Here is a 17,176-nt window from a genome sequence, read left to right as displayed (position 1 = left end):
GAAGCTCAATCCAGACAAGACAGAGGTCCTGTTGGTCGGCGGATCGAGCTTCGGTGAGGGTGAATTGAACCTAGTCCTGAATGGGGTTGCACTCCCTCCTAGGGACAAGGTCCGCAGCTTGGGAGTGCTCCTCGATCCAGAGCTTTCACTGGAAGCTCAGGTGACAGAAGTGGCGAGGAGCGCTTTCTTTCAGCTTCGGCTGATCCATCAGCTGCGCCCCTACCTGGAGTACGACTGCCTGGTGGCAGTGACACACGCATTGGTGACTTCCCGACTTGACTTCTGTAACACGCTGTACGTGGGGCTACCCTTGAAGACAGTCCGGATACTTCAATTGGTTCAAAATAGAGCTGCCAGGCTGCTGACAGGGACTGGGCATTATGTTCACATGACTCCAGTCCTCCATCAGCTTCACTGGCTTCCCATTGAAGTCCGGGCCCAATTCAAGGTGTTGGTGACGACCTATAAAGCCCTAAACAGCTTGGGTCCTGGTTACCTGAAGGAGCACTTACGTCCATATATGCCCACCTACCCCCTGAGATCAGCGGGAGAGGCCCTTCTCCGGGAACCCTCCATGAAGGAAATTAGGAGGGTGAGTACTTGGAGGAGGGCTTTCTCTGCGGTGGCTCCCAATCTATGGAATGCGCTCCCCAGAGAGGTCCACCTGGCATCTTTGTTATTTGTTTTTCGGCGCCAGGCAAAGACCTTTTTATTCAAATGTCATTTTAACTGTTAATAGTATTTATTTATTTTATTCTTTGGCCAGGGTGACTTACTTTATACTGTTAGTTTATATTATTTTAATTGAAGTTATTTATGTTAGCCGCCCCGAGGCTTCGGCGAATGGGACGGCATAGAAATTTTCTAAATAAATAAATAACAGATCCTTCTTTTGACAGTCTTTCAAGTAATTATAGAGTGGTGTGATATCTCCTCTCAGTTCCTCCTCTTGAGACTAAACATGTCCAGTTCTTTTAATCTCTCCTGCCTGGGCTTTGTGTCCACTCTCTGGATCATCCTTGTTATCCTTCTCTGAACACTTTCCAAATACAGTGGTACCTTGGTTCACGAACTTAATCAGTTTCATGACTCTGGTCGCGACCCAAATTGGTCGTGAGCCAAGTCAAATTTCCTCAATGCAGAGTTTGCGACCTGAGACAAAATTTTTCTGAAATTTCTGTTTGCAACCCGATTTGGTCATCAACTGAGGCATTCGTGAGCCAAGATACTGCTGTAGTCTGCATTTTCTAAACTCTGGTGTCCACATGAGGCCAAAAGAGGAACTAGTACTTCAGAAGTTGTTCTTAAGATCTTATTAGTCTCCAGTAAATTATCTCTAATAAGGAATATCCCAATATATGATAGGCCTTCCTGTTGTGGTGGAAAATCCGGGCTGTTCTGGATTTTTTGGACCCTAGCATCAGCTCTGATATCCTGAACAGACAAGCGGTAGACTTGAGCAGCTATAATCAAATCGAACAATCACTAGTCAGTTAAGGCTAGATTTAAATGATGGTTTCCTGCATAATTTGCATATATGCCTGCCTAACCTGTAGGTAGAGGAACTTAATTGAAATATTTCCAAACTGGATCTCTTCTACACCTGTTGCCATTATAAGTTTTCTCCAGGGAAAGAATAATATGATAAATCTCAGTCTATACACAAAAAGATCAAAAACTTGAGTATTCTGCTCAAAAGATTTCACTTTCATTTTTACTGCTTGCGCTTCCCTCCTCACACTTAGCTTCTTGTGCAGATCTATTCCACTCCTGGCAATCTGCTTCTTTTTCATTGAATTTTTTGAGACTTGGCACTTAAGAGGTAAGGGTTGATTCTGTGTACATAGATTTGCAAAGGAACAATGGGATTAAGGTATTTTTCTCAAGTTTGTGTGTTTATTTTATAACATTTTTGCTGTGAAAAGGAGGATTATATTCTCTGCAGGCACAAATCCCCAGAGTTGAGAATTGTAAAACCAAGCATCTGTGATAATCTAGATAGAAAAATTGTCCCTTATAGAAACCTCTGAAAGGACATAACAATGTGAATGAATTAATTGACTTCATTTACCCAACAATTTAGACATTGCATAAATATACTGCCTCATGCTACATAAATAAAAACTAAACCTTATTTCATGATGAATAACCTTTGGAGTATAATGGCTCTTAAATAGAAAACTATATTTAGATAGATGTTTCCTCAATAAGCATTTTAATCTTTAAAAAATTGATTTAAATTTTTAAAATCCAATTTAAATTAGAATCATTGGTTTTTATCCACCCTACTTTAATGCTCAACCCATCCATGCATATACTGGTTTTCAAAAGGGGCGGAACTCCTTTGTGGTCCATAAATTTCTCTTGTAGAACCTGAACTGTCTTATAGGTATACCCTTCAAACCTGTAGGAAATTGGTCTGAAAATTCTCACTTTCAAACTTAGTGGCTATGACTTCAGCATGTATGGTATCTGAACTGGTTGCCCTGTGTTCCAGCCTGTTGGTTCATGAAGGCAGAATTGTTCTTTATCCAAACCTGACTTTCATTCCTAAAATAAATTCTCTTTTTGACACGATTCAAGAGGTAATACTGCTTTCATTGTGCCATGTAATAATTGTTATTCATTCTCATACATTGCTATGAGTTACATGAAATGTATGTTACACAAACACTGCATTTTTATTTGGCTAGAACAGCTCCATATAATGTAATAAAATCTTTATCTGCATTCTTAGAGAAACTTCCTTGGGGAAGAGGGTGGCCAGGTCATCTTATTTCCAAGTGGCAGCAGTAGTGCATTGAATGTAGTGCCAGCCTTCCCAAGGAGAGGTAGTGCATTGAATTGAAAGGAGGGAGCTCCTCACTGAGTCTGGGAGAGTTCATTTCTGTAAGAAATTCACAGAGCAGCTATGTGGACATAGGTTCATGCATTCACACCGTGCATTTTTTATTTCAAAGGACTTTTGGAATTCTCTGCTTTTCTAGTACTAGTCTGGAGATCTGGACCCCCCCCCCAACCAGAAGAGACTGGCAGAACATGGGCCATGTATACTGACTGCAGAAGCAGAGCTCTCCCTAAGAATAGATGTGCTCCAAGAGTCCTAGAAACAGACATTCCCAGTTAAGACTTCTTTCCCTCAAGCCCAGAACACAACAGTGCCCTTCATTTTATTGACTTCTGGCACGGTGAATCGTTCTAATACCTTCTCTTTCACTCTCATCTTGTGCTTGCTATTGCTAATGAACTCTAGTTACTTGGAAGGGGGAAAAGAAATGTGCAATTGGAAGAAACATGTTAATATTCATAGAAGAGATGAATTAAGAGAGGAATGATTTTTTATTTATACCAATTTGTACTTGCTATCTGTTGCAAGTGATACGACTTTTTCAATCCTATTTCTTTAATAAATCTTATCTTTTCAAGATCTGCAAAGAGATTGCTTGACCAGATTGTTGAAAAAGGAAGGCCTACACCAGGATTTCATCATGGTGATGGTCCAGGAAATGCAGTCCAGGAAATTATGATACCAGCCAGCAAAGCAGGATTGGTTATTGGAAAAGGTGGAGAGACAATAAAGCAACTTCAGGTAAGCTAATGGGTTTTTATTGAGTAAATGCTTGAAAATTCTAAATATGTGTGATCTACACAGGTTAATTTTTGTTAAATAGGAACGTGCAGGTGTTAAGATGGTAATGATTCAAGATGGACCACAGAACACTGGAGCAGACAAACCTCTTAGGATCACAGGAGATCCTTACAAAGTTCAAGTAAGAAGAGATTTTCAAACTTGAAAAAATACAAGTTCTTCTATTTGATGTAATTTCAAGATTACAACTGCTAAATTGTACGTACTTTTTTTTTTTTTTTTTAGCAAGCCAAGGAAATGGTGTTAGACCTGATTCGTGATCAAGGTGGTTTTAGAGAGGTGCGCAATGAATATGGGTCAAGAATAGGAGGCAACGAAGGGCTAGATGTGAGTATAGTAACACTTTCTGCAATGTGCCTTTTAGGGCCTGTTGTATAGTACTTAGCAAAGAAGAAAGGTCTCAGAATATCATACAATTTTATCAAGAACTGAAAATACTAATATTTGTAAAAACATTGCTGTAATTTAAAACATATTAGTTAGATGAAGTTGATCTTTACATATTTATAAAGATTCAGATGAAATGTTTAGAACTGTTAACTATCCTGCTTTTATCTTAGGGGAGCATTTTCCTTTCCACTTTTATGTAGCTTGCTTGTCCTGAGATGTGTTAAAATAGTGATGTGGATTATGTAAAACTGCAACTGAAAGTGGGGTAGGTTAGTAACATTAATTGAACAGTGTTTTTGAAAGATGTTTTGTTTCTTGAGGTCCCAATACCTCGTTTTGCTGTTGGTATTGTAATTGGAAGAAATGGAGAAATGATAAAAAAGATACAGAACGATGCTGGTGTGAGGATCCAGTTTAAACCAGGTAGATTGCCAATAAGATTACAATTTTCTCCCTATGATTTGTAAGTAAAACTTATTTAAATAGCCTATCTCTCTTCTAGATGATGGAACAACTCCAGACAGAATAGCCCAGATCACAGGACCTCCAGACAGATGCCAGCATGCAGCAGAAATTATTACAGATCTTCTCCGAAGTGTCCAGGTTGGTTGCTAGGAATGATTTCAGGCAAATGGAATGAATATGTTCAATCTGTTTGCTTGTGGTTTCTAATTAATAATATTTGTGTGATTTATGCACATTTTGAGTTAACGAAATCATAAAATAGTTTTTGTACTTGCAATAGTAGTTCTTTGTCGTGGCCTCTGTGCATCACACACATGGGTGCTGCGCCTGCGCAGTGCCTAGGCCGGAAAGATTGAAAGCTAACGGTTTTGGCAGGAAAACTCCGCTCCCGTCCCCCTTGGTAATATATATAGAGCAGAGTGTCCGCCATTTTCTCCAGTCTTTTGCAACCGCCGTTTGCTGTGCCTCATGCCTGTTCGTCTCTCGCTCGACTCAGTATTTGTTCGTTATTTCTGTTGTTCTAATATTCTTGTTGTTCTTGCTGTTATTCCAAGTTATTATCCCCTTGTTATAGCTTTATCTCTCTTTTCTTCGTTCCTATTAAAATATACATACATACATACACATATATATAAAACCTTTCTCTCTTTCCTGTATTCTAATTCTTCTTTTTCTGCGATGCCGCAGCAGGTGGCCTTCCACAAATGTGCAGAATGTGGGTCCAAAATGTCCCTGGCAGACCCTCACCACTTGTGCCTCCTTTGCCTCGGCGAGGGGCAGAGGACGGATAAATGCCGCCATTGCCTTGCTTTTACTAAGCAAGCACAAAAAAATAGGGAGAATTGCTTGCGAAAACTCCTATGGGACCAAGCGCTGATGCAATAAGATCAGCCTGCGGTAAAACCCGGGCCAGCACATGCTCCATCTGCTAAGCTCAAGGCCATAACTTTGACCGCATAGGCTCAATGTCCAACCTCTGCCTCGGGCATGCCCGGGCAACACCCTTCGCTCACGCTGCCCATGCCTCAGCCTTATCCATCAGATGATGGAAATTCCCCCTCCGGGGCTCAGCAATCTTTTTCTACCCCGCATAAACAATGGGAAAAGAGGAAGCACAGAGGGTTGGATCACTCTTCGGCCTATAAGAAGGCGAAGAAAGACAAGGCGGCAAAATCGCCCCATAAGAAGAGGCATAGGGATTTGGGTTCGACAGCACCATTGATCCCGGCGGCAGCTTCGGTACCAGCACCATCGATACCAATGCTTCAAGCAGCGATGCAGGTTACCCCACCAGGGTCTCCAGTACAACCTGCCCCCCAACAGGTCCTACCTACTCAGTTGCCTGAGGGGCCGCATCGCGAGTCGATCTCCGATGGGGAGATTGAAGACTCCCAGGGCTCATTCTCCGACTCCTGTGCCCACGGTGAGAGCTCAAGACCAATCTCCAACCTCACCACCACCTCGGTCCCGGGTGGATGAAAAGCAGGAAGAAGGATGGTTCCAGCCCTACTACAGTTATCCGTCGGGCTAGGAGGACTACCACTCCTTTGGATTTCGTCCTCACCAACAGGACTATTCCTCGCCGTCCGCCCTTGAGGACATGCCATCCACCTTGAGGTGGGTTGAACCTGAATGTCCCACTTCACCAGGGACTTCCTTGTCGGAGCCGTATCACCTCAGGCCCGACTCAGATGCAGACTCCACCTCCCCGGATGTCCTTATTACATCTCAGGGACCATTATCGCCTGAAGAGCCCCACATCTCGTTCGGAGAGCTCATGTCTAGACTTGTTCAGTCGCTCGAGATCGAGGCGCAACACTAGCCAGATCCGAGCACCAACAAGTTCTATGACATTGTCAGGGGAGAGCAATCACCTGCAATTGTCTTGCCGCTTATTACAACCTTGTGGCAGGCGATGACTCAGCCTTGGGACTTGCCTTCGCCAGTTCAGCCCATAGTGAGAAGATACGAATCCATGTATCGAGTCCGGGAGAGTGACATACCCTTTTTACTCCATCACCCTAAGCTGAATTCCTTGGTGGTTGAATCATCCCAGGGCAGGGAAGCCAGGGGAAATACCACCCCCCGAGACACGGAGGGCCGTAAGATTGATACCCTGGTGCACAGGGTCTATGCGGCTGCAGGACTTGGGTTTCGCATGTCTAACTATGAAGCCACCCCGGCCAGGTTTCAATTCTTTATTATGCAGAGGCTGAATAACATCATTGCTCCCCTGCCTGCGCAACAACGGGATTTGGCTAGGACTTTCATCAAAGAGGGTATGCAAGTCGCTATACAACAATTATCCACAGCACGTCGTCATGTGGATACAGATTCGAGGGCTCTCGTTGGGGCCGTCTCACTGCGAAGGCATGCCTGGTTGCGGAATTGCATTTTTCCTGACGAGATGAAGCGGCGAATAGAAGAAATGCCTTTGACAGCTCTGGGCTCTTTCATTCATGCACCGACCATAAGCTCAAGTCCATCCATGAGTCCTGCATGACGGCAAGACAGATGGAATTGCCCAGACAGCAAAAACATAAGTGGTCATGGTCGCGCCCATCCTACCACTACCAGCCGTCGCAGAGACAGTACCAACAACAGCCGCAATGCAGAAGGCAACAACCCCATCAGCGTTTCCCACAGAACCACTGGCATTTCGATACGGAGAAGGGCTTCGATCTCAAGGCATGTGGAACCGGCAAGAGTCATTGAGTCACATAAATTGCCTCGAGCTTCTAGCGATCTTCCAAGGCACTTCGGTCCTTTGAGGAAGTTGTCCACCACCAAGTGATACAGCTCACGGCCAACAGTATAGTGGCGGTATTCTATATCAACAAACAGGGCGGAACAAAGTCCACTTCCCTGGCCCACCTGTCCATGGACATTTGGGAATGGTGCATCCCGAGAGGTATAACCCTTTTGGCGGTCCATCTTGCTGGGACCGACAATGAGGAAGCAGACACCCTGAACAGACGCATGTCGTTCATCCACGAATGGGAACTGAATCATCAAGTCTGCATACAGTTATTCCAACTTTGGGGACATTCAGTCATAGACCTATTTGCTACCCACAAGAACAGGGTGTGCAAAAGATTCTGCTCCAGGGCAGGAATAGGACCGGGATCGATGGGACAAATTTATGATCCCCTGGACAAATTTCAGGTTTTACACATTCCCACCTCTTCCTCTACTGACAAAAGTCATATCGAAGATTGTGCACGACGATGCCACAGGAATACTCATAACGCCTTGGTGGCCTTGTCAAGCATGGTTTTCCACCCTCCTTCGGATCTCTAACGGCAATTTCCTTCGTCTTCCGTCCAGGCAAGATCTACTAACTCAACAAAAAGGCACTGTCCGTCACCCGGACCTGTCCTCATTGAACCTCACTGCGTGGAGAATTCATTGACTCAAGACAGTGTTTCGGGACAGAGATCTACTAGGTCACTTGGTACCTCAACTCACAACCGATCTGACCCCCTCACTGACTCAGTACCAACGGGGATATTGTCAGGACTGACCTCTTTAGATCCAGACATTTTAAGGATTCTCGAGTCTGCACTAAGGCCATCAACTCGGAAATCCTACACAGTGAAGTGGCGCCGCTTCTCATCTTTTGCGGAATCACGCTCGTTCAATCCGATTACAGCTTCGGTAGAGAATATTCTCCAGTTTCTACTGCAACTGCATTGTTCGGGGCTAAAACCTTCCTCAATTGAGGTCTATGCAGCTGCCCTGTCACATTATCGGGGTACGGTACAAGGATTGTCAGTGTTTTCACAACCGCTTGTTCGAAAATTTCTCAAAGGACTGCAAAATCTTCATCCTTCTATTCGGCCGGTTATGCCCACATGGAGTCTTTCGGTTGTCCTTCAGGCACTTACAAGACCACCGTTTGAGCCCCTAGCGACTGTCGATATGCGTCTTGTATCATGGAAGATGGCCTTCCTTGTTGCAGTTACATCAGCTTGTAGAGCCAGTGAACTTTGTGCTCTTCAAATTTATCCGCCTTATCTCAACTTCCGTAAGGAAAAGGTGGTTCTAAGGATGGATCCGTCGTCTTTGCCTAAAGTTGCCGCGCTGTTCCACCTGAATCAAGATACTGTGTTGCCTGCCTTCTTTCCGTCGCCGTCGAACCCGATCGAAAGGTCCTTGCATACCTTGGATGTACGACGATGCTTGGCTTTCTATAGATCATGCACAGAGTCTCTTAGATGCTCTTATAGACTTTTTGTAAAGTACTCTCAACGGGACCAAGGATCACCTGTTTCATCTCAGAGACTGTCGAAGTGGATTGTTCAAACCATTTCGTTAGCGTACCAGCTTGCAAAGATGGACTTACCTGTTGTTCCAATGTGTCATTCCACTAGAGCGGTGGTGGCTTCCTCCACGTTTGCCGCGGGTGCCCTGATCCAGGAAGTCTGCAAGGCTGCAACTTGGGCTACTGCAACTTTTAATTCTTTAAATCTATTTGTCACCTTTATAGCAATATTAAGCAAGAGTCCAACCAATTTTGAGGGAGTACTTCCATCCTTAAAATGTCATGTTGAAGAGGTATTTGTATGTTGGGTTGTTTAGGCTAAGCTGAACTTTTTCTAAGAGTTACACCATTTGTTCATGGTCATTTGGAAAACAAATGCTTTGCAAATTCTGAGCCTTAAACAGTGAGTGTTTTAGCCACTTCCTCTGCCAGCAGTAGTGCTGATATTTGCTAGCATATATGAAATGGTTGCTGAACAACAAAACCCATGGAGAAGTAGCGCTTGTGCTAACTGGCTTCAAGCTTTAACTCACATGATTGAATGGTCTTTTATTTCCCCCCTCCCCCCAAAAAAAGTGATAGAAAACTGGCACATAGGAAAGAATGCAAAGTGAGAATTCTGCTCTGTAATATCCATTTTTAAATGTAGAGGGTATCTTTTGTTTGAAGATGTGCTAGCTTACACAAGCCCCAACTGCAGTCTGAAAAGTAGCTTACCAGGTCAATGAAGGGCAAACTAATGTGAGGCAACACATGTGCTGAACTATAAGGTTTGAAAAAAATGAGGGGGCGGAACCTTTTTTCATATTTTACCTCTCTTTAGAGCCTTGTACTTATGAAGCTTGCTTCTGGTATCAAAAGGGCAAGAAGAAGGTTTGACAGATGCTGTGTCTTCTGCAGAAGAACAACCTGCCTTGTTGTGTCCGTTGTGTTTAGTGCCATATGAATCAAGTTTCCAAATGTTGGTAGAGGGCAATATAAAGCATTGTTTTTCTTCAGATTGTAGTAATTTTTAACACTTGCTAATTGTGCTTTTCTCCTCAATCTAGGCTGGCAATCCTGGTGGTCCAGGGCCTGGTGGTCGTGGCAGAGGTAGAGGCCAAGGCAATTGGAATATGGGGCCACCTGGTGGATTACAAGAATTTAATTTTATTGTACCCACTGGAAAAACTGGATTAATTATTGGGAAAGGTAATAAACCTGATTTGTGTAGTAAGATGACTTATGTGATCTACCTTGAACTTCTACGTAAGAAATAGTGTTTCTTCTATTTAGTAGTTACTGTGGATTAAATCCTACTATTACTTAAGAGGCAGGAACCATATGATACAGGTTTTTTTCTATTGTTGTTTTCCTCTACAAGCCCTTCCTCATATGTGGTGTGTGACCCAGCTTGTAGAGAGCCTCTAAAAAAGACTTGTAATGGTGATTTTCACTCAAAGAAACTAAAGCCCAGTCTGTTCCTGCCTTCACTTAGAGCAGAAAGTAGTGATTACCTCTCCTGCCACTCTGCTTAGCTCCGTTCCTTTTATCTCCCATCTCCCCTTTCTCTCATTCCTTGTTCTTGTCTTTCTCAAAGCTTCATTTTCCCCTTTACTTAATAACAGAAAACTTTGCCACTCTTGAGCTTTAATTGCTGATATACCTTATATTCACTCCTTCTCTTAACTCATTGGCTCCAAGGAGGAAATGGAGCAGCCTGCCTCCAAAATGCCGGAGAATCAAGCATACATATGAATACATTCATAGAAGTGAAAGACATTCTGCTGTGAGAGAAACTGAGATCCTACACCATTCCCTCATGAGCTCTGATCTTACCCAGATAAACCCAGCTTTTTCAACATTAGTCCCCAGTAAATCTCTGTCATATTGTCCTTTGTGAGATGATGAAGGCTTTGTTGCCAATTCTGAAAACAGAATTAATCTTAAGAGTCATCTTACTGGAAAAACAGTGGCATTTTTTTTCTTTTGAAACTTAACATGATTTTATAACAGCATCCCAACTTAGAATGAAACAGGAACCATTTAGAGCTATGCAACATTCTGTCTGGCTCAGAGTTCTGTAGCTTATGTTGTATCAGCTTGAGCTCAAGAAGCCACCCAAGCCTAGGTAAAGATTTTTCCGAACAGATTAACAGCACGCTCATCTGAATTTCCTACCTGTCTTTTTCCAAAAGGAATTTGTCCAAAAAATAAAAAGAGTTGTTGCTTCTGATATTTGTAGAAAGCTAAGGAAAATGCCAAGCACACACAGAAGGAGCAAGCTTGTTTCTTCTGTCTCTCATACCCTGAATAAGAAAAGGGAAGAACCTTGGAAGCCTTTCAAAAGCATTAACAATCTATTCTTCATCCCATTAATTTGTTAAAATAATTCAGATATGACTTTATATATCCTTCCCTGGGGGAGATGCCTCCCAAATCTCAAAATCTGCCTTTACAAATTTTGTTTAGTGAATGTAGTAGTGACTGAGATATAACTAATCAGAACCTACCCTAATACCTTCCATTGTTCCAACATGTTGGGATTTTCAAACTGAAGTCAATTTCTTTATGCCCAAGGCCATTTCCACCCAGCTCAAGGAGAACAAGCCAGTGGAAGAAAGTTTCCAACCCTTCCTACTTTCCTAGGATTGTTCCATGTCAGATATATGGGAGTTAGGAATCCAGACAGCCTGTTAAAGATGCCATGAAACAAATATCTATCCATCTCTTGATTCCCTCACCAAAGCAATGACTTACGGAGGAATTTCAGATAAGTGTGACAGTAGCAATCTCCTACACCAAACATTGTGTATTTTCTACATGGTCCCAAAAGTCTGATATGTATCTATAAGCATTAAGCTAGCTATTTCAAAATGGACTTCTTGGTATAACTTGCAACATCCTTCTGACCACCACCATGGTCACCAATAGAACTTACAAAACTTATAAATCTTTTCTTAAATGGTGCAGGAAGAAGGGACTGGATCACAAAACACCCAAACATTTTAAAATTCCTAGATTTCTGCAAGCAGAACTGAAGCTGGGTTTCAGGTCTAATACCTTAAAGCACTAGGGCTCTGCCTGTTCCTCTGTACTTTGCAAATTGGGCAACTGACTGTTCTGATACCATCTCCCTCCAAATCCATTTTCCCTGACTTCTTTGCAGCAATGTAGTCTTTCTAATTGCCATCACATTAGGCAAGAGAGTATCATAACAGTTTATAGAATCCCTGCATCTGCTTCAAAGGTGGGGCAATATTCAGAACAGACCATTCTGAAATCAATTTTTCTTAGATCCCAGGTATGGATCTTTACGTCCTTTTGTCCAAACCTGAGCTACCCTTTGGAATGCACAAAGCACAAGCTAGATGGCTGGGTGACCTTCAAAACACATTTGAGAGTGTTTATTGGCCTCCTTCCATCCCATCACCCTGGGCCAGGATGTGCCAAATTCTATACTAGCCTTTTAGAGTAAAGAACTGTATTACTTGCTTGCAGATCTCAGTCACTCACTCAAACCAGAACAGTTACTAGTCTACATTTTTCCATAAATGCAACCATTGTTTTGCATTATTTTATTTTTTACCATTTTATGGTTATTTTTTTAGAATAACCATGTTGTCCTCTACAAACACCTTCACAAAGCATAGCAGAGTGACATTCCTTTCTCTGCTGATCTTACTTATTTTCTATACCACCCAATAGCCAGTTCACAAGAGCTAAAACCATAAAACACAATGATATGGCACAGTATAAATCCTTTCAATATTTAAAAATAGAGCACAAAACCAAAGTAAAAACCTGAGGTGGCCTTTGGAAGGAAATTATTCCAACACATAATTCTCCTAGGGCAGCCACCTTACCCATCTATGATGTTACATAACTATTCTACTTCCTTTTGCTGGATGTCTCTATGTTAAATGGAAGAATGGAGCATTAATACTCATCAAGAAAGTTCATCATTTGACAAATGAATCTTTTTCCATGCATATTTTCTTTAAATATGCATAACCATTGAAGCTTTTTCTCTTCGGTTACAGACTGCCCCATGAAATGGATCTAAGGAAGGCCATAAAGCAAATAAAACATGATTAAATGAAGAAGGTACCCCCATAAATGCAATTCAAATATTGTAAAATTATTCACAAGGGTCCTAATCTGTTTTAACTATTAATTACTTTTCTTCAAAGGAGCAGGGACTTGTTTAACAAATATATTCTCAATTCCTTTTAAAAACATCTGTAGAATGGAGTGTTACAGTTTTTCCTTTTCTAATTTCAGGTGGTGAAACGATCAAGAGCATTAGCCAACAGTCTGGTGCTAGAATAGAACTTCAAAGAAATCCTCCACCAAATGCAGATCCTAACATGAAATTGTTCACTATTCGGGGAACTCCACAGCAGATTGATTATGCTCGACAGCTCATAGAAGAAAAGATTGGGGTGAGTGTTCTGGAAAGCCACCTTTACTCTGTGGGAGAGGGTGAAAACAGCTGCTCTGGTGGTCAGATAGGAAGGAAGCAGGGTTAAAATTGGATTTCTGAGTTGACACTGTCATTGGCAGGCTTGAACATAAGTATAAAAGTGTACTAGCCAATCTAGCTACATGCCAATGTGTATTACCTTAAAGAGTTGTTGTTAGTTGTGAAGTCGCATCCGATCCATCGCAACCACATGGACAACATTCTTCCAGGCCATGGGTCCTCAAACTACAGCCCGGGGGACATGCCATGCCCATGCACGCAACCATCACCCACCTCACCCCACGCGCGGGGAGGCAGCGATTTGCTCACTTGGAGAAAACTGTCTCCAAGTGAGCAAGCCATTGCCTCGTGTGCCCGCCTCATGGTGCGTACCTGCCCGTGCCTGTGGCCACACACGCCATGCCACCCCCGGCCCGGCCCGCGTGCACTGCCGGCACCACCTTTCCGTCCCGCACCCAGCACCAGCAGCTTTCAGCTGGCCCCCTGGTGTAAAAGTTTGAGGACCCCTACTCCAGGCCTTCCTGTCCTCCACCATCCCCCAGAGTCCACGTAAGCTCACACCAACTGCTTCAGTGACTCCATCTAGCCACCTCATCCTCTGCCGTCCCCTTCTTCTTCTGCTGTCAATTGTTCCCATCATTAGGTTCTTCTCCAGTGAGTCCTTCCTTCTCATTAGGTGGCCAAAGTATTTGAGTTTCATCTTCAGTATCTGGCCTTCTAAAGAGCAGTCAGGGTTGATCCTCCTCTAAGACTGACTGGTTTGATCTCCTTGCAGTCCAAGGGACTCGCAGGAGTCTTCTCCAGCACCACAATTCAAACGCCTCAGTTCTTTGGTACTCAGCCTTCCATATGGTCCAGCTTTCACAGCCATACATTGCAACTGGGAAAAGCATAGCCTTGACTATACGCACTATTGTTGGCAGGGTAATGTGTCTGCTTTTTAGTATGCTGTCTAGATTTGCCATAGCTTTCCTCCCAAGGAGCAACATCTTTTAATTTCTTGGCTGCAGTGCCCGTCTGTGGTGATCTTGGAGCCCAGGAAAATAAAATCTGTCACTACCTCCATTTCTTCCCCAAATATTTGCCAGGAAGTGATAGGATTGGATGCCATGATCTTAGTTGTCTTAATGTTGAGTTTCAAGTCAACTTTTGTGCTCTCCCCTTTCACCCGCAGCAAGAGGCTCTTTAGTTCCTCTTCACTTTCTGCCATGAGAGTGGTATCATCTGCATATCTGAGGTTGTTGATATTTCTCCTGACAATCTGAATTTCAACTTGTGATTCATCTAGCCCCACCTTTCTCATGATGAGCTCTGCGTATTAGTTAAATAGGCGGGGTGACAGTATACAGCCTTGTCGAACTCCTGAAAGAGTTGCCATTTGTCAAGTCAATTCCTGATTGAATGTAAACTGTTAGTAGTCAGTGTATTCATATCAGTTAGAGTACTCTTAGCGTATTGATTACAATGAGCAATTGCATTTGATGTATAGAAAACTCGTAGAAAAGTTAAAGTGGTAGCTGAAGCTTTCTGTAGAAATCCGGTAATGTTGTATGAGAAGATCATCGCTGATGTAGTGCTCCTTTCTTGGTACCACTCTAGATAAAGAGAACTTTAGTGGAGAAAAGGACTTTAGTCTGCCAGTGTGTCTGTGCTGCTGGCAGGAAGGCATAGTTCGATACAATTTCTGTGTTCCTAAGGGAACTGGCAGTACTAGTCTGAAGAAAGAGTTGGAAAATTAAACAAGATTGTTCTTGAAAGCAGTTAATGGAAGGCAGCTTGTATTTTACTTTATTACAGGGTCCAGTGAATCCTTTAGGTCCTCCTGTACCACATGGACCTCATGGTGTTGTTCCTGGGCCCCATGGGCCTCCAGGACCTCCTCCTGGAGCTCCAATGGGACCATATAATCCAGCTCCTTATACTCCTGGTCCTCCTGGTCCTGCACCTCAGTAAGTAACTCAACCTAGAAAAATAAGTTTTCAAAAGTTACAAACTTAACCCCAAAACTGAATCATTTGCATAGTGATACATGCATGAAGTTCAAAGCTACTAAAGAGGGGTAGGTTTTTCTTGTCAAATAGAGTTGAAGAACTCAATGGGATTAAAAGAAAACTCAATGGGAAAACAGTTGGGTCTTCTAATCTCAGTGTAACTCAGAGGCACACAAATAGGAAAATTACAGTGGCAGATATTTCCACTATTGGCGCTCTTTTGTGAATTCTAGTCAGGTAGTACAAAAAGCAAATTAGAGTTCAGGGGTTTTCATATAGCCTTCCTAGAAAAGAGAAAGGTAGAGAAGAGTTTATAACAAAATTATGCTCTTGGAACAGGCATATGCTTCAAGCTGTTATGTTAGTCTTACTGGGTGCATATAATAGGATAGCATTGAACTGACCATGCCCACAAGTTTAAAAAATGATTTTTAAAGGGATTGACTCCTTGCTGGAGAATATGCTGCAAATCTACACATCTGAGTCAGAATACAAGGCTGTGTTTTAGGCCATCTGGTCCCATTCATGGGAGAAACTGCTGAAGTGGCAACCAGATGAGATGTAGTTACTTTAGGTTTCTTATTTACAACTATTTTCCATTCTTATTTAATGATCTAATTGCATGTGGTTTTCTTTTTAGTGGGCCTCCAGCACCATATGCTCCCCAGGGATGGGGTAATGCTTATCCACACTGGCAGCCACCAAATCCCCCAGATCCTGGTAAGAAAGAACAGCTTTATTTAGAATTATACACTGTCTGTATATGTGTTCTATTTCAACATTATCTGTATCAGATTACAGTGTGCTACAAGTCAGGCAAAACAAACTGCTCATTAAATAGTTTGGAAGTCATCTAGACATTTTGGTACCAAAGTGCTCACATTTTTTCCATTAGTTTGATCTATCTTGTCTCACAGCAGTTCAACCTCCATCTTAAACATAAATGTAGATCTGTATTGTAATATTTTCAATATTTTACCTGAATTATTGGTGCCATATTTAGGTTTCCAAAATGAACCAATTCAGAATAATTGTTTATTGAACCTATTTTTCAGGGGGAGGTTGTTTTTGCCAGCATAAGGCTAGCCTGTTAAGGCAGCAATCCTATACACTTAGTAAGTCTCATTGAAAATAATAGGATTTATTTCTGTGTAGACATGTATAGGATTGCATGGTAAGTCCAAACTTTCACTTATCTAATAGCTTTTTAAAAATCAAACTGTGTGAATTAGTTAGCTTCTAGTAAATGTCATATGAAACCATCACTTTTTAATAAATACACTGCAGCTTGGGCACAGACACTGTGAAAAATGTAGTGGTATGATCTAATGGCTAGATTCTGCATCCATTTGTATCAAGCGTTCTTTCATATGGCATAAAACCTGCCTAGATTAAACATGCACGCTTAACTATATAGAAAGAATTAGGTGTAACACTTTAGATGGAGAAAATCTTTGGAAGGGTATGAACACCTTATCACTGTGGATGAGGACACTGTGCATGTATATTATTACTGGTAACTTGCTAATGTAGAAAAAGACAAACAGATTAACTCTCCTTACCCTAATGTAGTTTGGAGGACTGTGCTTTTGGGTAAATTTGGAGCAACTAAAGGTTAAGCAAATAGGAAAATTCCACATGTGTCATATGTGGGTGCTGTATATGTGACTTGAGTCACTTTTTCTGTAGAAAATTGGTGACTATAGCATTTCACAGTAAAAATAGTATGCTGAAAGGTATTCAATCATATTGAAGGAAAAACCAAAAACTGTAGCTTGCCAAAGATTTTTTGAACTGAAGGTAATGTTCAATTCCCTAGGTAAGCCAACAGATCCTAATTCAGCAGCATGGGCAGCCTATTATGCTCACTACTATCAACAGCAAGCACAGCCACCACCTGCAGCCCCACCTAGTGCACCACCAGCCACTCAGACAAATGGACAAGGTACCAA

At 42.3% G+C, this 17,176-nt stretch overlaps 1 protein-coding gene across 1 annotated transcript in view; it reads left to right on the top strand.

Annotated features, from left to right (window-relative positions):
- FUBP1 (far upstream element binding protein 1) overlaps window positions 1-17,176 on the top strand; it is a 43,203-nt gene that overhangs the window by 15,296 nt on the left and 10,731 nt on the right. Inside the window, exons 5-14 of the mRNA XM_044432237.1 lie at window positions 3,392-3,589; window positions 3,672-3,770; window positions 3,875-3,976; window positions 4,360-4,462; window positions 4,542-4,642; window positions 9,818-9,959; window positions 13,032-13,192; window positions 15,031-15,182; window positions 15,865-15,944; window positions 17,044-17,169. Coding sequence (XP_044288172.1) covers window positions 3,392-3,589; window positions 3,672-3,770; window positions 3,875-3,976; window positions 4,360-4,462; window positions 4,542-4,642; window positions 9,818-9,959; window positions 13,032-13,192; window positions 15,031-15,182; window positions 15,865-15,944; window positions 17,044-17,169 — 1,264 coding nt within the window. The remainder of the gene's footprint in view (window positions 1-3,391; window positions 3,590-3,671; window positions 3,771-3,874; window positions 3,977-4,359; window positions 4,463-4,541; window positions 4,643-9,817; window positions 9,960-13,031; window positions 13,193-15,030; window positions 15,183-15,864; window positions 15,945-17,043; window positions 17,170-17,176) is intronic.

Source organism: Varanus komodoensis, unplaced genomic scaffold, assembly GCF_004798865.1.
Source record: "Varanus komodoensis strain SLA01 unplaced genomic scaffold, ASM479886v1 scaffold24, whole genome shotgun sequence".
Lineage (NCBI taxonomy): Eukaryota > Metazoa > Chordata > Lepidosauria > Squamata > Varanidae > Varanus > Varanus komodoensis.
This window is presented reverse-complemented; position numbering and strand designations above follow the sequence as displayed.